This window comes from Thermobia domestica, chromosome 4 (genome assembly GCF_964235325.1).
Source record: "Thermobia domestica chromosome 4, izTheDome1.hap1.1, whole genome shotgun sequence".
NCBI classification, from domain to species: Eukaryota; Metazoa; Arthropoda; class Insecta; order Zygentoma; family Lepismatidae; genus Thermobia; species Thermobia domestica.
In genome coordinates, this window is record NC_137457.1 from 255412044 (window position 1) to 255438543 (window position 26500).

Below are 26500 nucleotides of genomic sequence, written 5' to 3' on the forward strand. Positions count from 1 at the left end.
ACAACCAGGAAATCTAACACTGATATACAATTGTTCAGATCATGTCTTGTCCCCCCACTTTTAACTTCCAACCGCCGCCACTGGTTGTGAGTAAATTTCTGAAGGAAAAAATCATGATCTAAGAAAGAAAAATAAACTTAGGAATTTAAAAAACGAAACTTATCTCTCTCCTGTATCATTTAATAGCAATCCCAAGCCAAGTCTATCACCATGCAAAGAACTCTTCAAACTCGATCAAGCAGTTTTGTGTGATACTACATCAAACAAGCCCCATTACTCACCTCTATTCAACCAAAATCCATCAAATAGGCGCTTAGAAGTAGAAGAATGCGCTTTTTATTTTCAACTTCTACCACTTTTAATGCTCTTAGGGTGTTATGCGTGAGCCTCCTGCTTACACGAGAAATAATTATTACTAATGAAAAGTTAACGTGCATAATGATTGGAGTTTTAAAAATCCGTTGTTACCAATCATCTGGAAGCTGAGGATAACTATCTTATCATATTTCACATCACACTGACAAAAATATAATATATTATTTTTTGAGTTTTATTCCACGATTTAACTCTTCAGGCTACGGAAAGGATGAATTATGAATAATCGAAGTGTGAAAGGATAACACATAACACCCACGCCCTAAGCAAGATTCGAATACGCGACAAATAGGTCCTGCAATTTCCTGTATAACGCCTTAGGTGCTCCGAAGATACAGTAATCACTGACTTAACAGTGGATTCGATCTTGAAATGATATGAAATCCTTAAAGTTCCAGTATTCTATTCTTTACATTAAAGGAGACGGGTAATTAGTGAAAGTAAATGATTATGAAGAGATTCATGGAGTAAGAATTTGGGAGGAAACGGGAGAGCCCTGAGAAAACTCACAATGCTGTTTACCACGAATTTACATGGTCTTGGATTCGATTTTGTTGCCAGAAGAGTTTCGTGACAACTGGAAGACCACCAGCAGTGGAAATTTGCGCGTGATGGATAAATGTCAAGATTTATCAGTGTCTGACAAAGGTTAGATCGAATGGACCTGAAGTCTGGTGACTCGCTCGCGCAAACGGCTGCACTAGTGAGATGTTTGAAAGCAGCTGGAGGTGTCATCAGGAAAAAAAAATGAAGAAACATTGGCGGAACTACCAAGGTCTGGTTGGACGTTAAATTCAGTGACAGTACGGGCTCACGAGCGAAGGAGCACTGACAACCGAATATAACCATGATCACGACAATGCTCTACCTATGACCATGCGCTGTATACTCACATGTATGAACTATTCTAGCATCAGCAACTCGTCACTTTGATTCTTCAGCATCAACGATTAATCTGAAGTTAGAACATGCGAACTGGACGGTACAAGGTGTGATGTAATCGACATATAAATGGAAACAAATTATAAGTTTCTCTTTCTAATCGTTACTTATATACAGATATATATATGTTCTGAAAAGAGGAACTTAATCCTGGTGGAATGAGGCTCTTAACTTCAGTTAGTTACTGCTGCCTTTAGTGGCAGATTCATTAACTAAGATTCTCCCTAGGTCCTTTGACAATCCTAATCTGCCACTGCAGGATCTTATCTTCAGACTGCTGCTCTTAGGGTGTTATGCGTGAGGTTCCTGCTTACACGAGAAATAATTATTACTAATGTAAATTCCTACAAGCCTGCAAGTAACAGAAACCGGTACTTTATTGCTGGTGGTAATGCTTTACAAAAAGGATAAAAAATTAAATGTAATTGTGGATATCGTTAGCATATAAATTACTAAAAATGTGAAACAGGTTTGGTATAGTATTCATTATTATTATTATTATTATTTACTTTGTTTGATGTCTTCGATTAATCGAACATTAACCTAAGAAATTATGGTTACTGCAGGTTCAGTGTTAAATAAATGATTATTATTAAGAAGCTATGCGTATTAGTGTTAGAAAGAAAGCTATATATACACAGTTGTTCTTGTTCATTATTTTCCTCACTACAAAACACAAATAAAAGAATCACATATAGTATTAAATACAATTATCCATGCAATGGTCATTCCGCCGACAAATTTGGTTTGGTATGTAAATTTAAATGTACACATTTAATTGTTACAAAGGAAGGGTGAATATCTGCTGGTCTCACGAGTTAAAACTTTTATCCCACTCTGTGGATGGGTGTATGCGTGTTTGACAGGGACTCCATGAGGAGCTGAAGCTCTCGTGCATGATGTCAACATCTTTTCGTTTGCATGGTAATAATTAGATTCCTTAGTTATAGATGAACGCTTGACTGGAGGCTGATTTCGTTATCTCCTGGCAGACTGGAGATATCACATCATGTTGCACTTTTTTTTCCCACGATATCTTCCAAAATTAGACGCACCTAGCAATCGGGCATATCCTATTCAGGAATAGTTCGAGAGAGACAGTGCAGGTTTATGGTATCTTCCATGCCCTCCTCCTTCCCCCAATACTCATAAATCTTAACCCCTTAGGCACCTGTGGGACATCATGTCAATCTCTCGAGATCCTCCCTTACCTCCATCTCCACACTGAAGGCCGTATTACACGCTGTTTGGTTGCCTATACCAGCATACGACTACCGACATTTAATTACATCCCTGCCACGCTCTATGGATCGCTGATGTACGGAAAGCGAAAAGAAGACCTACACGCTATCAGGGAGGTAGCCATAATTAAGTGATTAATCGGTGTATATACATGTGTTATAATAATAATGACCAGTTAATTAGAGTTTAACGCCTAATTTCAATAAAAATCTCAGACAAAAAATCTATAACTTAAAGGATATACAGACTAATGCAGTCAGCAGAAAAATTAGAACATCTACAATTAGTTTAGGCTCCCCCAATGGATAGTCAAAAATTACATTAGAAAAATGGAATAAAAAAAAATTAAAAAAATGCTTTAACCAACAACTTAACCAGGTATTATCTGGTAAATCTTGATCAGGTATTATTAAGAAACACGATAATGCAGATAAATGGATTACTCTTCTCTTGTGGCTTAAACTTTCTTAGACTCTGAAAGGTTGAAAATAAGTCTGGTTTTAAGGTTGCTCTAAAACCACTTTTTTTTTTTTTTTTTTTTTTTTTTTTAACACACACGGATTATCTACGTTTTCTGATCAAGTGCATTGCAGTTTGTCAATGTTAAACAAAAGTATATTGGAATGACAAAAAGAAATATACTACATTAGAACTCTGAAACTGGAACTAACTCTAGACCAGAGAGTTTTGGATAAGGATTGGAATCATATAATCATGCTATGTAATAATACAAAATATAACTAACTGTTAAGTAAATACATAAGCCCGGAATCTCCAAGCTGTGCAGAAATTGTGGTTTTAGTTTATACGCTTATTATTGTAACAGCTTTGATTTAAAATTTGCTTTCACTATGGTGACTGGCAACGCAGAATTTAATACGTTCGCTGCGTTACGAATCACCGGTGGCTCGTGTGATACTTCATTTCTGTGTGGTGCCGGTTTATGCATTGTATTACCTCTCTGTGTTTGTGGTATTTTCGTCTTGTACAGATTTTTAACATTACTAGCATCCACGTCCTACACAAGTCACGAGTCCTGCTTTGGTGTAATGTAGCTTCAGATTCTGTCAAGAGATGGCTGAAGTGAATTTGAAATACCATGTCGTCATCTGCAGAGAGAAGCTCGAAGTAAGATCTGTGCACATGTCACTGGTGACTCATAACGCACCGACGGACAAACCTTCAACGAGACACACGGTGACTCGTATAGTACTGAGACCCAAACTAAGTTTATACTGCCGCAGCGAACGTGTTAAATAGTGTGATTCTGTGGTTATATGCGCAAAAAAACTGGTTATTTCTGCAAGAGTCATCAAATGTGTTTTATTTTGACATTTTAAAATTCTGCATAATAAAGCTCCAATATATTGACTGGCAATACTGAATTTAAGTAGTCATTCTCTGGTTATATGCGCAAGGGTCATGGAGTGTATTCTATTTTGAGATTTCTTTGAACTCTGCAGAGTACTTGAGAAATGTTATTTTGTCCAATGGTGAAAAGCATTATGTGAAGTCATCTATCCGATTTGGACGCTCAAGTTTAGTTAACCATTCCTAAACTCATAAATCGAATAAATGACATCAGAAACAAGGACTAAACTATAATAAATAAATAAATAAATAAATAAAATAAATAAAAAATTATTATTGACCTACCATTTTTTCATTGTATCCAATCATCTGAATACGAGCTAGACTAGCATTAACGGTTTTCATGTTGTATAGCTGTCTCCATGATTTAGGCTTTTGAGCATCGCATAGTGGTGGTGGCAAAATATGAAGCATGTCTTTCCAATGCGTAGCGTGCGTAGCTTTCGGAGTTTGTTCTATATACTGTACCAATTCCTCCATAAAGAGCCTGAAAATACATGTTTAGAAACTAAATTTAAAAACTAACATGGTACCAAAGTTTTCGGTTATCTTAAAACAAGTACATGAACAAAAAATCTAAATATTAAAATGCTAGGTTTATATGAGTTTCAAAACAAAAAATAATATATATATATATATATGTTTGTCTCCAATCCTTTCGACAATGAGATCTCGAAAACCACAAGTGTTACAAACTGTGAATGGTTTTGAATGGTTGTGTCTTTTATCTATCCTTTTAAACTTTCAAATTATTTTTAAGTATTGCAAAACAACGCTCTCTCTGCTATGCAAAATACAAAAAAGGAATGTTGAGATTCAACACCTTTTTTTCACGATATTTATTATTTTTTTTATATGCAAATATCATTAACACGCTACACAATATGCTATTGGAGTCTTGTGTTCCAAGGAATCTAAATCCGAACTATGCATAGGAAATCATTCATTACTGTCATTCGGCTGCTCTACGAATCATAAAATAATCTACAAAATTTCAAACTGATATGTATAAAGATACATATTAAAAGAAAATAAAAAAAATAAATTTAATAAAATCATAATATGGTAATTTTAATAGTCCTGCACAATACTTTTGTGAAAAATTTCAGTGTAAAGCCGAATTTTCAGTTCTTTAAATACGTGAGTTATGTTTCTACGAATTATGTTTTACTAGCTGATCAACACAGCGTGCTGATCTTTAAAGCAAACTACAGGGGTTTAGGTTAGATATATTTAAGTATGAGGGAAAATAAATAAATAAAAAAAAAGTCTTTGCGACTACTAATTTATTGTCCAATTACAAACCATAAACGAAATACACATAGAATGTTCTACGCATCTTTGTCTATTTCTTTACATAATCACCACGTCCGTGAAGACACTTGTTCCACAGTACTACAAGTTTCTCGATGCCCGCTGCGTAGAAGGCGCTCGGTTAATCACAGAAACGACGAGCACGTTCTACGCATCGGTAATGTTCGTGAACCTCTGTCCTGTCAGAAACTTCTTCAATGAACCAAAAAGATGGTAATCACTAGGGACAAGGCCGGGACTGTAAACGGGATGCTCCATAATCTCCCACACCTAAGGGTGATGCTGGGCAACTGTTTTGTTCGCCAATGTGCGGTTTTCTTTGTCATAAAGAAAATCCACATCGTCAATCCCGAATACCCTGACGCTTCTTCTTATTGGCTGTTCGCAGTGAGAGATTATACGACAATAGTGTTATACATTAATGGTTTCACTTCTTCGCAAGAAATGTAGTAGGAACGATCCCTGACTCTCCCAAAACACTGTGAACATCAGCTCACCTGACGCTGGTGTTGTTCGGAATTTCTTCGTTACTAGCGAGCCGGGATGTTTCCACACCATGCTCTGCTGTTCTGACCCAGGAGTGTAATGCAGTATTCACGTTTCGCCGCCAGTGAGAATGAGGTTTAAGAAACTGTCATCCTCCTCGACGTAACACCGGAAATGGTTCAGTAACATGACTATTCGCTTGCTTTTGCTGACGTAGTTATAAGAAGCTTAAAAACCCACCGACATGACACCTCGAGATATCCACACAAATCGTGGACAATGTCATACACACTTCCACCGCCTGGCAACGTCCTTCAAACTAACATTCGATTCGCTTTCACTTTTCGTCAACATGCGTAATGTTATCTGGTGTCAGTGAAAAACGAGGCTGGCCCGATCGCTGATTGTCCAACGCATTTTTTCGCCCATTTTCCAACTACTGCACACTTCGCACTGCTAAACACCTGTCCCCATACATCGGCTCCATTTCCCTGTGAACACCTGTGGCTATGTGTCCCTTGCACCACAGAAAACGAATAACACTTCACTGCTCATATGGCGTGGACGTCCTGTGCACTCTTGCCAATCTTTGGCAACTGGTAATACCGCCATGCGATGGAAGAAATCGAAGTTAGAAGTTAGACTGGAGCAGCTCCAAGAAACGTCCACCGCATCGCTCGTACATCTCGAGTTTATATTACACGCTCGAAACAAAACAAAACAAAACAAAACAAAACAAAAAAAAAAAAAATGCAAAGACTTTTCGATTTTCTCTCGTACCAATTTTAATGAATAAGGGAATAAAGTACACTAGATTCCTGTTTAACCGAATTTCATGGGATTGATGGAGCTTCAGTTGAATGAAAATTCGATTAAAACCGGAATAAAGGATTTTCTGATATAAAGTATTGTGTATTCGATATATTTTCAAAGTGAAAAGACGTTGTTGGTAACATATGATGTTTTCAAAACTGAACATTGCTAAACTAAGGAAGTAATTCAGCTTGTGAAAAAATTTCTACATCTTTATTTTGCTGAAAATTACACAAACACTTCCTAGAATTATATAAAATATGTATTTTTAGCGATTCAGTAACTCGAAAATTCGGATAAACGGGATTGTAGTATACCTGAAAATAACAGAGTAGACCCATATTCAAAGCACACTTTGAAAATAGATGTAATTTATTCGGAAGTGGGGATTGCTGGTGCAGATAGTCCCACAGATTGAAAATTAACTACAAAACCACGTGCATGAAGACTGACAATGTCAACAAGACAACTGAAACGTCTTACAGACACTACTAAACTGCATACCCATTGACCATGAATTATTTGTAAGTCAAGCAGCCAAGAGCTCACGAAAAACATGCTAACAACTCCGATACGACTGCGTTAGTCTAAGATACAGTGCTACTCAGGAGATGTTTGGGACGCTACGACTCCAAAAAAAGAAGAAAAAAAAACTTCCATAAGGAATACCGAATGTAATCCTGCATAATGATAACCAAGACCTACTAATAATTACTAATAGATGGTATAGGGTAAATATTAATATAAAAAGAAAGAAAAAAAAAGTACAAAGGGCCGCGGTAGCTCAGTGGTAGAGCGTTCACCTCTGGTGCATGAGGTCCTGGGTTCAAACCCTGCTCCCGTCAAGTCAACTTTGTGGTGGACAAACACCGTGTGCGTGGGTTTTCTAGGGGTTCTCCCACTTTCTTCATTTCCTCATTTCATTCATTGCTCATCATCATCGTCTCCTTTAGCCTAGCCGGCATAACCGTAGGACGTAAAACTCAAAAATTTAATTTCATTTTTACTAAAAACTACAATTATTTTTGTACCCGGTGTTTTTAATTCCCTTTATGAGCTCATTTTCCTATATATTTTAACCCTCTCGGGAATTTTAGACGCGAGCTTTTTGTGAGAGCTGGGAAACACCAACTCGGCATGTTGTACTGTAAGAAGAAAACGGTCTCTACTACTGCAGTGTCTTTTTACAATACTTGGGACTTGTTTTTAGTTCTTTTAACACGACAAAAAACAGTACAAGATGTCAAACTAATGATTCTCAGCTAACAGAAAAAGCTCGGATCCAAGACCCTCGAGAATGTTTAAATATTAAATATAGAGGAAAATGAACTCATAAGAGAAAGAAAAAGTACCAGACACAAAGGTAGGTTTAGTTATAGTTATGTATCCACTCATTATATTTCATTACGCATGAAACTGGGAAACGTGACCTGTTATCGTCCTTGTATGAGTCCCGTGGCCAGCCATTCTGATTGGGGTCAGTGTACATTTTTTCTTTCAGTCCCACCAAGCAAATGCCAGGACGCACATTTACATATGTATATGTCTTTGCTAACTCCCTTTCAGATACCTTCGCATCTTTGGTTACTTTTTTTTTTTGGTTAAATTTAAAATAACACCAGTTGTATACGGCATTTTGTTACTCTTCTATATACTAATTGGCTATATACTGAGAATATCGTCATCGACTCTAGTGGAATCTAAAGCTTTACAGCTGTACCGTGTCACTACTATTAATAGTAAACACAAATAGTCCAGAGATACAGTTCTAGTTTTATTCCAATAAAGCTGCTGTTGAATACCTTGACAAGATAGTCATGTACACTGGCGGAATTTACAATTTTCCCTTTGACTCAAGCATATCTGCTCAAAATAGAAAATTTACTATTAGTGCAGGAATTTTGTGAAAAAAAAAAAAAAAAAATCATACAAGCAAGAAACTTTGTAGTACTTGACCCCCTATCAACATACTAAAAGTCCCCTAAGATTGACCTTGAGCTTCGGCCGCCTAATTGGAAAATGGCCGCCGATTTTCAGTTTTTCGCTGATAATTCCAAAACGAACAGAGATAGCGTAAACTATAAACAGAGATGATATGTAGAGAATTAAAAGACACGCACTTTGGTTTATAATACATCTCTCTAGCTTTATTCGTTCAGGAAATATGAAGATTTAAGTTATGGAACTTTGTTATTTTGTGCAGATAGACGGTTTCTCAGGTAGAATTCGATCACTACAGATTGCATACTTACTCAAATTGTGCACGGAAAATAATACTTTTACTCAATAATAATAATAATAATAATAATAATAATAATAATAATAATAATAATAATAATAATAATAATAATAATAATAATAATAATGACGACTGGAGCGATGAACAATGGAGGAAGGCCCTCTGGACCGACGAATCTAAATTCCAACTTTTCGTCTTCCAATGCAAGAAGTGTGCATCGTCGTCCCGCACAGCGATTTCATCCCAACCATGTAATACCTACAACATGGCACGGAGAAGATAGCGTCACTGTTTGGGGATGCTTTACAGACTACCACGTTAAGTTAGTTCGAATTAACGTAATAATGGATAAAAACGTGTTGCACAACGTTTAAATGAGGCATGGAATTCCATCAGGAACGTGGATTTGTACTACAACAGCATTTCATTCCAAACATTCTTTCACGCTGTAAGTATTTATCTGCAATGCAAAGAAGACACCTACATGAGCAACAAATGGAAGTCGCCACAGTCACCGGATTTATTACCCATCGAGCTCTTGTAATATACATTTGACAGTCCATAAATGAATGTCAAGAAATACTGAAGTTATTTTGAGCTACTAGAGCCGCATACTTTCAATATTCAATACTGAAACGAAAGAACTAAGTTACCCCTCTGGCTTCAATAATTGCAGGAATAAAAATCCATGACAGTAATGTAGTTATTAGTAGCCAAGAGTTACCCCATAGAATTATCTGTGTCGTAAAAGGAATTGATCAGTTGAAAGATTGCTTCCGATATGAGCTTTCCCCAAAACCACCTTCATTATTTGATAACATCTCAATGAGAAAGGGTATCAAGTCATTTTAGTTTGTGCTTTTAAATGTGAAGAAAGCAACTTCAAAGTACTAACGAATGCTATTCATGTTTTAGATGGACATATTCTGCATTTCATTGTGACGCCAAGACCAGCAACATACGATGATATTCTTGACTGTTACATGTCGTAGATAGTATTCCATTACGATTTTTTTTTTTTTTTTAAATGGATGTGCTAAACAGGCAACGACTGAATGAATCGAGGAACAGAGAACAGCACGCACAACGTTGGCAACAATTCACTTTCAAGAAAACTCATTTACCTGTACTCAAGCTAAATTTTTAGGTAATCGCAATAATAAAGTTGTCTTAATTAATACTTTGGTAGCTCGTTGTTTGAAGTCCAATGTGAAGATCTGCCAAGTAGAAGCGGCGTTAATGTAGCCTTCGAAAATGCAAAATGTCAAGTACCTGTTGTTGATGTCAGTCAGGACACTGATATTTTGATTATGTTAACAGCATTAAAAAAAAGGAAAAGTGTCTAAGTCCTGCCTCTATGACTAAGAAACAGAAAACTATATTTAATATTTATCAGCGACAGTTATTATTTGGGGAAGAAATATGTGATGTACTGTTGTTTTTGCATGCATCAATAGGTAACACAACAACGGCTATAATATATCGAAAGATAAAGATTTGAGGACAGCAGTTTTAGTGTTCAATGATCCATTGTCTACCAAAGAAACAATAGCCGAAGCTGATGAAAGATTTCTGCTTAAACTCTGTAGTGTCAAGAAAAATGAAAATGAAATGAAATCTTTAAGTTTAACGTCCCACTGTTATGCCGGTTAGGCTAAAGGAGACGGTGATAATGAGAAATGAGTGAAATGGTGGAATGAAGAAAGTGGGAGGAAACGGGAAAACCCCGAGAAAACCCACGAGCACGGCGTTTGTCCACCACAAAGTCCACACGGCGCGAGCTGGGATCCAACCAGGGACCACAAGCACCGGAGGTGAACGCTCTACCACTGAGCCACCGCGCCCCCAGTAGTGTCAAGAAAAGCCAGTGCCTTGATGAGTATTGTTATTATGGGTACAATTTTCTCATGGGTAAGCAAACATTAAGTTCCAGATTTGATCTCGCAGTGCTACCCCCAACAAGTGCAGCCGCAAAGCAACATTTTATTCGCATATATCATCAAGTACAGGAATGGAAGGGAAATTCATTACAGCTTACAAGTTGCTGATAGATTCAATCTATCAACAAATTGTTGCCAGTTTGCTCAGACCTGGAACCTGCTTCTTCTGGGTTATTACACAATATTTTGTGGGTATAAAGATAACTGTAAGAAGAATTGTGTTGGTTTTAACGCTGGGCTGCTTTGTTCGACCATGTAGAGTTATTGCCAGTGTTTCGTGTGATAACTACCCAGATATTCCTACTTCGCAAGAAAATGAGGATGAATTATATTTGATATTTAAATTACATAGACAAAACAACACACTTCAGATCATACTTTTAATAATAATTTTCAATATAAATTCTTGTATCCCAATGTATTTTACCATCCTTAGATATAAAAATATAGTGGCACCTTTGAAAATTATATAGAGGTTTGTTAAGTAAAATAAGCTATGCTCAATAGACGTTTAAGTATAGTACAAAGTAATTACATTTATTGTAAACTTTACTAATCGAAAGTGCTATTACTCTGTGATTTACAAGCCATTGATTAAGATATATAAACATATTATACACTAAAATCTGTATTTTTATCCTCTTCATTTCAATACACAATTTGAGTAAGTATGCAATCTGTAGTGATCGAATTCTGCCTGAGAAACCGTACTATCTGCACAAAATAGCAAAGTTCCAATAACTTAAATCTTCATATCTACTGAACGAATAAAGCTAGAGAGATGTATTATACACCAAAATGCGTATTTTTTAATTCTTTACATATCAATTCTTTTTATAGTTTACGCTATCTCTGCTCATTTTGGAATTATCTGCGAAAAACTGAAAATCGGTGGTCATTTTCCAATATGGCGGCCGAAGCTCAAGGTTAATCTTAGGGGACTTTTAGTGTGTTGATAAGGAGGTCAAGTACTACAACTGTGCAACGTTCCTTGCTTGTATGTGTATTTTTATATAAACCCCTAATTTTGACCTAAAATTCCTGCACTATATTGGCAATATGACTCCTCTGCAGGTGACATTCTCCCCCCTCCCTCTCTTGTCCACTACATGTACCATGCACAAACTTCGAACGCAAACAAACAGAAGTGAAGAGTGTTTTAAAGCACAGGTAGTTTTCTTCTGTACGGAATAGATAACCTGCAATGGCTATATGAAACATAGACCTATAGTTTGTCATGAGGACCGAACATGAACTATCGCCTTGAGTCCAAGATGATTTTTTGATCTCATTTGATTTTAGCGTCTCTTTCCGCAGCGAGGTTGCATGTGACATGAACCTACATTTTAACGTGAAATCCAAACCACACGAGCTTTCGTCGGGAATTGAATCCGAGTCTCCCATGTCAAAGGAGCTTTCGCTAACTGCTTAGCCATGAAGGAATTCTTGGGTCCAAGATGAGTCTTCCACTTCTGAAGTGAGAACCATCGTTTATTTACGACCGAGGAATATCGTCTTCCTAATACATGCAGTGGCAGCTCCTAAGGGATTTTCTCTCTGTATGTATGTTTCCTGGACATAGTGAAAAGAAAACATCATATATTCTACTTGATTAACTCATGTTTAATTAACTAACTTTGGTTAATACCATTCTTTGCCTTATATAAGAGAGAAAACTTAGAAGAAAGCAAATCAAAATTTTGAACAAGGGTTGCATCCAGAATTACGAAGTTCGAAACTCGAAATCATCCACCTCTTCGATCATACAAGAAAAGAGCAGCATTATTAGTTTATATCATTCGTTAACTAAATATATTTTCTCGTGTTAACATTCTTTATAACCATTTGAAGAAGCTAGTTCTTTGATAATAAAATATTACAAGTCCAATGTAAAACGCAGAAAACAAATAACAATATTTTTGCAAACATAGCTAAAGGGAGAGAGGGAGGGATACAGAAGACACACATAGGTCGTTGTATAAGCCCAGCTGGGAGGCAAATACAGACAGCTACAAGCAATATGTCACTTCTCTTGCAGTATCTTCTGAAGCCCTTACCTTTGGGCGAATGCAATGTTGCCAAACGTATTTTGAGAATGGAAAATAACTATTTCTTTGAGTGTACGTAGCACAATAAGGTAAATACATTTCATTCAAAAGTGTCATAAGTTAAAATTAAGTGCACATTTCGCACTATAAAAAACTTTTTTTAAACACACACAACTTACAATTATTACACGTTAAAAACTTATAACAATTTAAAACCTATTTTGAGTTACTACACTCTTACTGTGGGAAAGCGATTTGAATAAGAGCTTGGTAACTTCAGACTGGTTGAAGGATTGGGTTCTTCAGAGAATCAGGGGCTATTAGAATTAAGTGCACTTGAAAGAATTGATTCTTTAGAAAACAGAGAGCTCTACTGGTGCATACTACCACAAAACTCTACATTCTAACTACATTTCAACTTGATTTCATCCTAAACAGCAACGCTCGAATGGAATAATCGAGAAGTGATACGAATACTTGTAATATGCAGGATTTTCGTTATGATTGGATAGATATCCGCACAAAATATTTCTTGGATTGCAAAGAAAATCTCTTATCTGACAAAACTACTTGTTATGGGATACTTTCTTCTGTGAAAACACGGCAAAGTACTAAATATATACTGTTCCTAATGCAAAAAACAGTTAGTATGTACTAGACAAAAGAATATATCTTCCAGGTCAATATAGAATATAAGCTATTTTAAGATAGCTTGTCTTCTGAAAACTATCCTATAAAATCTTGTAAATATTAAATTGCCAGATTATGGTATATTATGCCACGGAGCAGGTCGCATGGTCCTATAATCCAGTTCTCTAGGAGGGACGCTGTGGTGGAGGACGACCTACATTGTAAAGGTTGATCTTCCCTACTAGTCTGCTTGCCAACTGCACTAAATTCAAACCCCAACTGTGATTCGGTGCAGGGTGAATTGATTTAGATCAATCTGCTTTAAATCACGAGTTGAATCAAGATTTAAATCACTTGATTTTTTAAAATAAAAAATGTTGATTTAAATCAAATTCCGAAATAAATTAATTTAAAGTGAAAATAAGTAAAATACGTTTCTTTTTTTTTTATTTCGATTATGGAAGATAATAATCATAATACAATGATACTCAAATGTATGTACAACACAATATGAAAACGCGTATTTCATGCAGAGGATGATTAGGGAACTCCCATATTGAACGGGTAACGAGGCAATCCTCCTTTCTTCCCTTCGTAATATAGTGTTTGCAAATCGTTAAATATTAAATCACCACCGACACTTAAGACGAAAATTCTTTAATGCGCGCGTCTGTTTGTTTGTTTCCAGATAATAGGGGCGTATTTAGGGAATCCGACACCCTCTCCGGAACTTATTATTATTATTATTACTATTTGATTTTATAACTTTAGACGAAATTTATGTATATATATTATATATATATATATATATATATATATATATATATATATATATATATATATATATATATATATTCATGTCACAACTAGTTCCGATTTTTTAAAAAATATGCCCCTGCCAAATATCAGTAACTTTCGTATTAAAAAAAAAAAAAAAAGTTGATAAACGTTGCTCTACATTTTCCTTAATGCTTACGAAACATTCTCTGGGATTGAAATAGGTTAAATATTGGGAATTAATTCAAACTTCAACTCCAATACTTTTACTTAAATGGCATAATTAACATTTAATACTAATTCCTAATTTTTTTTCTCCAGTTCGCGACTCCTATTCTACGAGAAAGATTTGATTCCACCCTAGTTCGAAGCACTTATTATTAGTAGGTCTCGTTGTTCCTTGTGTTGCATAAAAGCACAGAATTCAACTCAAGAATTGGTCGCTCCTCAAATTAGACATGAGCGCACGAATGGGAAAGTAGGTGGACTTCCCCCTGGCTCACGAAAATGTACTAAATTTCTTAAGATTTTCTTAATACAAATTAAAAATCCCAAACGTAAAATCGCAACCAGGACGATGAGTCTCCCCCTAGCAAATTTTCTTCGGACGCCCATTCTAACAGGTTACTTTGAATTACCACAAGACGACAACTATGTATTATTTATGTCAAAGTCAGTAATACGTCTGTCTATCATGTACGCTCTTTCAATGTAAATAACTAATTACTGCCTGCGAGTTACTTAAAAGCGCTGTGAGCTACTATCCAAGACAGGGCACTGAGCATATCTTTCCATTACGCATATATTAACAATATTCATAAGTTTACTCACATACACTAACAAAATAATGTACTTAAACACATTCATCATAATACAAGAACTTGATAAGAAAATTACCTTCCAATCTGCAACGTGGGCTCAGTAGCATACACAACACCTTCAAATCCCGTTCCTTCCGTAATGAATGGCAACGCAAGCATGCATGTGTAATTAGAAATAAGTATCACATCTACTTCCGAGAAGTCTACAACTTTATTTTGAGGTGGAGCAAACTCCGGAGGTGAATCAATGAACACTCTTCCAGAACATTCCTTTAATTCCTGAGGGAAAAAATACAAGACTTCGTTAAGACGTTACTAGGAACTATTAATAACACGGGACTTCAATACTATGCAGAACCGGATTCAAATTTGCAACTTACCGTACCATTAGTAAATGAACTGATAGGACGCATTTTTAATAATCAAATGCTAAACTTGAACTCCTGCATTTATTAATTTATTAACCCTCGCACTACCTAGGTATTTTTTTGTAACACGGACTACCAGGAGGGGGGGGGGTTATTTGTACCCATTTGTTAAGATTAAATATATTTCGCAAAAGAAACAAATTAGAAACTCTCACAAAAATTTAGTGACTGAAGTAAACAGTACACGGAATAAGACTAACAGCTGTTTATTATGCTCCCGTCTAGGAGTGACAATTTTAAATGTCAGTCACATCTCCTACCAACGGGAGGGGAGGGGGTAATTTGTGTCCACCAATTTAAAATGGTAAATTTATGAGACACACTTACGTTCAATTTTCACCAGTTGAACATGTTGAGCAATAATATTTTATTTTTACTACTGTAAAGAAACGATTAGGCGAGTAATTACAAAAAAAACATACTGTGGTGGGCACAAAGTCACCCCGTAAGGGTTAAGTAAGACTTATCCGCATTTTTTTGAATTTTAGTAAATACCTTAACGACAGTAAAGAATACATATGAAAAATGTAGAAAGTGAGCCGGATAATGTATATACATCGGGACAGCTTTAAAGGGCTCTTTCCCCAACCACTGCTTCTTTTCACCCCCACAATCCTCGGTTAGTCCTCGCGAGCGTGTAAGCTGTCACTGCTCTCAATGTTGCCGTACCTCCGATCCACTTGTGTAGTTAAAAGTCCGGCAAAATAAGGAGAAAGCTTTCCTTCCTGTTCTTTTAACAACAAAAATTAAAAAAAAATCAACTAGAAAAAAAAGGAATTGAGGCAACATTGGTTTTTAGCCAGAAGGGATCATAAATCTCTACCACGTGTCGCTGAGACTAGTTAGCGGAAGGTTTAGAGGGGTGGTCAGGATTTTCAGAATTCCTGGAAAAAGAGCCCTCTCTTTCTGTCCCAATGTATACAAAAATATATACGAACTAACAGTTGTTTCCACGACCTTTTGTCTAATTTTGGGTGGTTAGCAATCATGACGTCATAAACTGCTTACTCAAATTTCTAGTCTATAAGAAAAGATGTAGAAACAATTATTAGTCTGCATAATAGTGTTTCGTAGATATTAGAGTCTTTCTATTTTAAGTGTGCCCCCCGGAAAATATATGAAACATACTTCCGCCCCGCCCCTGCCGCTCTCTTATTGTGAAAACCTTCCTTATGCTTTGGGAAAACACCTCTACAGCAACTTTGTCCTCCTCTTTCGAGAGAGGTGCAGGAAAACATACATCAACAGCAGCGCCAGAGGGGTACAAAGCTGAAACAGACACAATCATTTTTATTTTCAATATTCTTAATATTTTTCATTCTCTTTAATTTACTCACTACGTTTCCAAAAAGTGGCGGTGAACTTAGCAAAGTTTTTAAGTAATTTAAATAAATAAATTAATAAATTAAAAAAAAGTTTAATATCCCACGATTGTGCCCTTTAGGCTAAGGGAGAAGAGTGATGGAAGAATTGGTGGAATGAGAATGAAGAAGGAAACGGGAGTATCCCGAGTAAATCCACAACACGATGTTGTCTACCACACAAACTTCCTTGAATCGGGGTCGAACCATGGACCTCACGCATCAGAGGTAAGAGCTTTAACACTGAGCTACCGTACTGCATATTTGCACATAGCAGAATAAGTCAGTCTTCATTATGTATTCTACGCAATTATGTAAAATAATAGATAATACTCTTTAGTGTATTTGGATTTTATTAAACGCCAACAACTTCAAGTCGGAAAAAAAAACCTTGAAGTTTACAAACTGAGTTTCTAAAATTTTATATATAAACCTGTGATTTTTTCATCCAATGGTCAAACTTAACTTTTCTTTTAGTACTGCAAATGTTACCATCACTCACAAATGACTAGAAAAAATATACTCAAGCAAGTTGTTAGAAACACTGAACTAACTACGCTCCTTCAAACACCCAGTCGCTATTATTATTATTCAATGTTGCCAATCGCTATTTCTGTTTAAACGCTAAGGTATATGATTTTATTTCTTATTACATAGCAGTTGGTATTTTAGGATTCTTAAAGACAGCTGCGAGGCTGGTAAACCAGACCCCACTTCCTTGAAATTTTGCACAAGTTTCCCTACAAAACGGAAACTGCGCGCAACTCGTTATATACTTGGATGATTTCCCTCTGATTGGAGCCTACCTCAGGATCTTTTCACGGCGCGTAAGATCATTCAAGCTGCGGAGTATCTACAATTAAGAAAACATGTTATTACCTAAGTTCCTAGACTTATGAAGCCCCTATAGCATTGGCAATTACTTCCAACTGTTATACGTAATTTCGACAACAGAAAAATCAATGATGTACTCGTCTACATAACAGAGGAAAAGAATGCCGACATCTATCTGGATTCCGAAATCAGAAATTGACTCGATACCTTGATCTGCGGCTACTCAGCGGTAGAGCGTTCACATCTTGTGCGTGGACCCCTTGGTCCGATCTTGGCTTGTGCCAAGTGGACTTTGTGGTGACAAGCACCGTGTAAGTGAGTTTTCTCGGGGTTCTTCCGTTTCCTCCCGTTTTCTTCACTCCATTATTTCATTCATTATCATCGCCGTCCCTTTTAGCCTCATTGCATAATTGTGGAAACAAACAAACAAAAAAATCCGCGATTCAACTTTCATACATAAGGATCAATTGCACGGGTTAAAGCTACAGTGGGTGTCACTTTTCAAAAAGAAAGACCGACACAGAAATCAGAAAACATATAAATAAGTCAACAACAACAACACAAAAAAAGCAATTCAGAGCTTTATTCAATTGTCAAAAGATGACAGTGGAAATTTTAGTGATAAAGGACTCTTTTTATTTCCTAATTTGTTATAGTACCTTTTGTGTTAATTTACGAAAGACAGAAGAAAATATCTTACCCCTTCGAGATGTGCATCCGAACAGTCCCGTGGCATCCAGTTTGTAAGATTGTTCAAGCGTGCACTGGGAACCAATGGAAGTGGAAGAAAATTTAGCACCGTATGAGCACAGAGCCCGCAATCCAGCATTATGGTGATTCCCTTGAACTTCAGAATGTGACATGGTTTGTTCGGATGGCTACTTAGACAGTACTAAAAAACAAATAAATATAAAAATTAATACATAGTAATTAATGAAATACACCAGCTTTCAAAAATCCTGATGGTTACAATAAAATTTACTTCACAGAGCTTCAAAAACAACGTGCAAAGACTGCTAAATATCAAAGAATAAAAGAGCAAGACGATCACATATATTCTACGCCAGCTGTGCTGCGATTACGTATAGACTCTTATTGTTTAGGTTTTGATTGTGAACAGTTTTAGTTTACAATATACCTACCCACTTCAAAAATTGAAATTGTACTAAGTAACTGAGACACCCAACTATTGACGGCAAATTGACGCAAAGTTTTGTTGACTCCTTATCACCTTTTTACTTTTTTTTAATCACGTTTCTTGTAGAATTACATATTCTGATCAGTTTCCCTCCACTGTAGAGAAAATATTTAAAAAATTTTGAATCACCGCTAAAGAATTCCTTAACGAAATCCACCCTTTCCTCTTCTAAACGTTTCTCAAATGCATGTCAAAATCTCATCATAGTGTTAGTAAATACTGCTGTAATTTTAATCAATATTTTTCAAGCTATGTTTGTCTTTACCGCATTATTTTACATCGTAAGTCCCCACTGAAATACGTGGATATATTCTACTACGGCGCAGAAATAAGTACAAGGATTCAGAAGAAAAAAGAAAATTAAGATTGATGGTTTCCGTTTTCCAGATTCCTTCTATGTTTCCAAAATCGTAAATATTAATATTTGTTTCCCGTTCTTCACAAATTTTGATTTCAAACTAAGTTATAAGCCTTCGATTAGTACACAAAAGGTCATAACTGGGTATAAATAATATTTTGCAAACACACGCACTCAAGAGTGTGAAATCATATACGAATCTGATAGCATATATATTCGCATGGCACAGCGCAATATTAAAACAAATATTAAAGAATACATCAGAGATTCAAAACAGGAAGAGCCTACAACTTCAGGCTTTGAGTTGAGTTGATTTAAGTTTAGCGTCCCTTTCAGCAGCGAGGCTATATAAGACGTGGACCTACTGATTAACGTGAAGTACGAACCACATGAGCTCCCGCCGGGAATCGAACCTGGGTCTTCCACGCCAAAGCAACTTCAGGCTTTCTAACAAGGAAAGGACATGAATTTGTCATCCAGACATCCGAATCAAACCTAGTCCATTCGATAAACGTAACAAAGATATGTTAATGCACAAAAAATTAGGTGCCATGGACAACGGAGTAAATCCCTGGGGCCCATTAACCCTGTTAGTATAAAGAAAATCGTAGACTCGCAGTGAAATAGCTATTGCATTAACACTGTTCATTGAAAAGTCATGGTTTATAGTTCATTCTCTTCAGCATGAAATAAGCTTTCCAGAAATGCTATGTATTGGGGCTTATAACATACTTGAACAGGGAAAATAGGCAGAATGTCGGGAAAATTCCCTTCAGAAATTCCTCCCATCAACTTGGGACCCTCTGGAGTGGTTCCGGGTAAAAGCACCCAATCCAAATGAACCACGAAAAATACTGTAGGTGATAACAAATGTGTACCAAGTTTTGTTTTGATAGAATAAGTATGAGGGGAAATCGTGTATTGGTATAAAAGTTTTTCCCTCATATCTATTCCATCTATCAACACAAAACTTGCTATACCCATTTCTTATCCCGTATCCTATTATTTGAGATACATTTGGATTGTGTGCTTTTACCCGGGGCCGCTCCAGAGGGGTCCAAAGTTGATGAGAGAGATTTCTGGAATTTTCTCGACATTCTCCCAATTTTCCCTGTTCAAATACGTTATGGGCCCCAATACATAGCACCTCTGGAAAGCTTACTTCATGCTGAACAGAATGAACTATAAACCATGACTTTTTCAATGAACAGTGTTGATGCAATAGCTATTTCACTGCGAGTCTACGATTTTCTTTGTACTAACAGGTTAATGGGTCCCAGGGACTTACTCCGTTGTCCATGGCACCTAATTATTTATGCATATCTTTGTTACGTTTATCGAATGTACTAGGTTTGGTTTGGAAGTCCGGATGACAGGTTCATGTCCGTTCCTTGTAAGCATTTTTTTCCAGAATAATAATTAAAAAAAAAAAAAAATACAAATCTTAAATTTTTTAAACGAACACTTTAGAATCATTCTTCGTAGAACCAAAACTCCATATTTTAATAAAAATAAAGGAAATCTATTAAAATATTGAAAAATATGAATAAATAGTTTGTCGTGTCAACAAACAATTAAAATTACGTACATGATTTCCATTTTAATAGTATACGGGATTGGTATACGTCCCTGATATCACACTGTTTGGTATACGTGAGTGCCGCGCTCACATTTGTTTTTCTTTTGTTTTTGGTATTGTTGTTACCAATACCGTTGAAAATGACACATTAGACTTCACTGACTCCATCTTGCCATGCTAGAATTTCCTTTTGATTACTTACATCACACGAAAGTGCAAAATTGCACAAGTGTATAAAAAATAACAAGAAGTGAGTCTAGCAAAAAAGATCATCGCCGTTGGTATACATATGAGCGCCACGCTCACATTCACGACATGCTATTTTTTTAACAATGCTTTAACTTCAACTGGCCAGGTTGCACCACCACAGTAGCTACATTCCTTGACTACAGAAAGTACAAAAGATAGCTAGAAATAATTTCACAATGCTGCTGTTAGTAATATATGAGAAATTAACGAGTTTCCCCGCAAGTGAGCGCCGCATTCACACGTATACCAATCTAGAGTTAATTACAATTTCACAGTCTGTCAATTACAACAATTCACGTTACAACAATATTGTTATTTAAAAAAAAAGAAAGAAAAGAAAAGAAAACTGAATACTGAAAAGCGACGACAGTATAGAAACACCAATGAAGCACAGAATTATAAAGAAACAGTCACAAGATACTAACAATCTTTCTCATTGATTTACCATTAATGATCGAGGGTAAGCTTACTAAATGCTGAACACTAAATACAGGCGATGTAGAAAATATTACAAGCTCTCCTCGTCCCGAAGATACAGCCAACGGTATTCTTACTTTTCGAACCGTCAGTACACAATATATTAAAATCAGAGTACTGTCGTACTGTTTACTCGCGGACATTAGATCCCTCGACACTTCTGCGCACGACAGAAGTAGAAGAGTCCATTACGAAAAATGGGTATGTGTATGTACGGACAACATGTGTTCGTTTTCTCCTCTGGGAGCGAGAGAAAGAAGGTTGGAAGTTTAAACATAGTTGCCAGCCTACGTAAATTGGTCCCAGGTCAGCAATACATTCTGGTCAGGTGATGATGTCACGCAGTGAACAGAGCGCGCGCATTTTAAATACAGCCTAGCATTGTGTTTTAGGGGCTTCGACATTCGGTTGATCGCGCCAACAACCCGCGGGAGAACTTCAGTTATTGTCTTTCTCTACAGTATACATACACTTGTGCGTGTGCAGTTTACTGTATTTTTCTAGATCTTTTTCTTACCTGTTTCGTGGTTATGCTTGCGTGAGCGTGTGCGTGTACGCGCTTCGTTTTGTTATTTTATTATGATGGAGCCAATACCGTCAACCAGTGAAGGCAAAGTATTGTGCTTATCCCCTCCTCCAAATTTTGAATTCCTTTATATATATATATATATATATATATATATATATATATATATATATATATTGCACCGTAGAACCTTAGTCATGCTCTACGGACAATAATAATAGGTTATCGTGCTTTCAGTGCTGTAGGCCCACTTTGATTTCATTCTAATATTATTATTATTTATAAAATCTTATCAGGTATAAATTTACTGCGCCGGGTTGGTAACACTGCAAACGATACCTTTACCGCCGACCCGAATAACCAACGCCTTCCTTCCTTTTCTTTTTCTTTTACAGTCCATTCCTTTCATTAAGATAGACTTTCCTTGGCATTCTGCCAACTAGAGGTCTCAGCCAAATGGGTAAACAGTAGCAGCGTTTCGAATTCTGAGATTTCTGGGTGCTTGTGTGCTGTTTGGCATGTGATGACAATCAAAGGTCAAGATCTAGTAGAACAGTACAAACATGTAGCTAAGGGATGGCCACACATATTCGTCTGCGGTGAGAGACTCGTGCACAAGAACGTGTAGTTCGAAGATATGCTGAATACCGGTCATAAATCAGGGCACCACAAGGAGGAAAACTGCAGACCTGGTCAGTATTTGAACGCCTATGGTAGGCTATGTATAATTTCTGAGATTTCTCTTACGAAGATAAGCTATTGGTGGTCCGTTTGCTTCTGCATAAAGACTAGTAACAGGGTTAGCGCGAAAAGCACCAAAAGCTAGTCGAATTCCTTAGAGACAAACGTCAAATCTCTCCAGCGGAGAGGAACGAGCAAACAAACCCAATACAACCGAGGTCTGATTTGGACCTGATTAATCGCAATAAAGCAACACGATCAGTACTCCAAGTGTAGTGGAAATAGTTCACAAAGGAAATTCACATCTCGAAGATGTCTCTAATATCTTAATCAAAAAACTTTATGTCCAAGACGACTGTGTAACATTCTAATTTCCATCAGTGGTCTGTTCCTGCACGATGTAGGAAAGCAGTATTTTATGTTTACAAGTATAGAGTTATTAGTGTGAAACCGCTACAAGGCTGTAACCTGATGATTTTATGCGATATCTAGTGCCTTCTATAATACCCTCATTTATACGTGTATCTTCCATCGCTGACGCGCCTGCCTCCCAACAGACGTACCCCAGCGCGGGCCCGGTAGCTATCGTTTTTCCCTGAATTGGTTCCGTAGCATTCTTGGTTTTGTGGCCAACAAGCATAAGTTGGTTTGTTTTGTGTACTATCATTGTTTATGTGAATACTCTGTCACTGACGCGACTGTTCCTTACGTAACCCTCCGTGCGGGCCATCTTGCTGCGCTCCTATGTTCTGTTCTAACTCGGTTAGTTAATATGGCTTACGTCAGAACGCGTATTTAACCCGTAACAGTACGCATATCAGTTTGTATTCACATTATCCATCTATTCATAATTTGGGAATGTATCAGGGTAACAACAGTCCGGAACATTTAACGGAATCAATTTAAGTACGACAAGTTATATGTTTATATATTTTATTGAGGTACTCTTCTGCATTTGCACCAAAAGAGGGCACTTGTCAGATTTTCACAATAGCAACTCTATACTTGTAAACATTAAAAAAAAAAAAAAAAGGAAAAAAAGAAATCTTTAAGTTTAACGTCCCACGTTATGCCGGCTAGGCTAAAGGAGACGGTGATAATGAGAGATGAGTGAAATGGTGGAATGAAGATAGTGGGAGAACCCCGAGAAAACCCACGAGCACGGTGTTTGTCCACCACAAAGTCCACACGGCGCGAGCTGGGATTGAACCAGGGACCCCAAGCACCGGAGGTGAACGCTCTACCACTGAGCCACCGCGCCCCCTAAAAAAAAATGTTTTGGCTTGGGGGCAGCTCAATACTACAAGTTAACCTAACCTACCTGAAGCAACAAAAGAATACAGAAAATATACCAATAAAGCAGGGTTGGCAAAAACCTTGGTTTTTATTGAAAAAAAAACAGTTTTTTTTTGTTTAAACCAGTTTTTTGTTTTGTTTGTTTGTTTAAACCAAGTTTTTTTGGTTTAAATAATTTGCTCTATGTATTTATATCACATATGGACAGAAATAAATTTGTTTCGCCTTTGTGTTATTATACAACAACCGGGTTATGCTGGAAGGGGTTACATAAGCTTAAAGCGAAATCCAAACCGCCTCTCGGCTTACATCCGAAAGAAATTGTCCTCCATTTGAACTCGAAAAACAGGGATTAACTGGCGATACGTCTGCCGACTCACTCACGAAGGACTCCTGATAAAAATTCGTTGTACTGATCTTTACATACTTGTTAATATAATTGTCAAGAGCCATTTCAGAAGAACAAAAAAATAAACAGTTGCACAAGTGAAACCATTATACAGAATTACATACGGACAATTTCAAAATATTGCAGACTACATAAGAACTAATTTAATCTACGTTAGTTTACTACGACTTTTATTAGTCCAAGTTAAAGAAATACAGCGACTTAATATGAATATCAGTAAGAAAAGTGAATAAAGATACGAATTATTTGAGTCCACTTTGTATCTGACCCATTTATACATAGATACCAAAGATACTTCTGATTAAATGTCTGTCGTGGTGTCACCCCTCCCCCCCCCCAAAAAAAAGTACGGCACTTCGATATATTTTACCAACAGTAACCATTATTAAAATGAAACAATATTCAGATTTTTCTTTGGTTGTAATTGCATAACAATAATAACTATAAAAAAATCACAAAAGCAGCATTCATAAACTTATAAAAAGAACAAAAGTTGCTTTTATAGCATTATCTCTTTGAGTACTGAATGGGGAATTTAAGTCTGAATATAATACGAATAATATACGGGAGTGAAACGTGATAACCCACAAATATGTGTTCATCAAGATTTTACGAACACTTACACTTTTACGAACATTTTTCGTTTTTTGGTTTAAACCAGTTTAAAAAAAAAAAAAAAAAAAAAAAAAAAACAGCTGGTTTAAACAACCTTGTTTTAAACCAGCCAACCCTGCAATAAAGTAAAAAATTGTGGTCCGTGTTCCGTTAAGGGGGTCCAAAACTAACCTAACCTAATATAACGTTATAGGTAATAGTTAAGAACAGCTACTTCTCATCTCTCGTGCACGAGGATACATCTTACTGTTGTACTACCTAAACACCCTAAGTACAAGGGCAAGAACTCAGTCTATTACCTACTTTTTAACATCCTAGATAGTCAATGAATAATTCCTGAAAGTATGGCGTTTCTCGTCCTTCCCTAAATGGGAAGTACGGCTCCTTAACTATAACCACGTTATATTATGTACCGTAATCAAACGAAAATCAATGGAAAGAAGTGCAGATATTGCAAATTTCGTGCGCAAGAAATTACTGGACCCCCTTAACGGAACATTGGCCGAAATTGAAACTTAAAAAAAAAAAAAAAAAAAAAATCCGACTTTCAAATCCAAAATTATACCAAACTAAACATTCTCTATATTGTACAGAAACCTCCGTCGGTGCAAATTAATGTTACACAGTCGACTTTTATATGCATTAACTCATTATAATCGTGGTATCGCACCTGTAAACACAAAATACTGGCTTCCCACCTTGTGCAGAAATGCTCTGCCAGTGGAAATAATTTTCCTAGGTAATTCTCTTTCGTATGTATTCACTTTAACCGTAAAATTATCTTTTTTATGACTGTCTTTTTTAAACCGGCACAATATTACAATCAGATATGGTCTTATTCAATAAGCTTTAAAAACATAGCATAACTCACTTCCCGAAAGTGAATCTATTGTATGGATATAGTTATTATCTTTTACGGCCAGTTTCTAAACTACACAGAACTAAGAAACAAATAATATTCAAGCTTACCAGCTTCATGATAACGCTCAAAACATTCAAGGCGGATGCTAGAAATAAAGAGTGGAAAGTAGTTTACGTACAACTATCATTCATAAATAAATATTACAAATAAAAATAACACCAGCTTTCATTCTCGATTAATGGAATAATCAGTAGTATCTAGATAATCAAATAAATATCATATACAGTTTCGTTTTTCTACTTCATAGTCGTTTTTTAAATAAATATCCAACAAGCGGTGACAAACGTGAAAATAAGAAACAATGCAAATGCGAAATACGAATCATAAGCAGCGTTGCTAGTACATGTATCTGAAAAACCTAGATATGTTTCATGTAATAACCGTTCCACGATCAAAATATATCCATATTACATACTAAAACTACAAATAAAAGAAGAAACACAACTAAAAGGTGCGGGTGATGGCACTAAACTTTTTCACACTCACGTCTTGAAATGAAAGGATATCTACCATCGGTAATAGTATACAACAGTGCCTCATGATCTGTGCGCGTGGATACTTCCTACTGT

General features: G+C 36.4%; 1 protein-coding gene across 1 annotated transcript in view; it reads right to left on the minus strand.

Moving 5' to 3' along the window:
• Positions 1 to 26249, minus strand: part of IntS9 (integrator complex subunit 9) — a 67266-nt gene extending 41017 nt beyond the window's left edge. The window contains exons 1-4 of the mRNA XM_081755766.1: positions 25979 to 26249; positions 18322 to 18513; positions 15075 to 15277; positions 4216 to 4417 (exon numbers count right to left, since the gene is read on the minus strand). Coding sequence (XP_081611892.1) covers positions 4216 to 4417; positions 15075 to 15277; positions 18322 to 18513; positions 25979 to 25987 — 606 coding nt within the window. The 5' untranslated portion in view covers positions 25988 to 26249. The remainder of the gene's footprint in view (positions 1 to 4215; positions 4418 to 15074; positions 15278 to 18321; positions 18514 to 25978) is intronic.
• Positions 26250 to 26500: the final 251 nt, after the last annotated feature.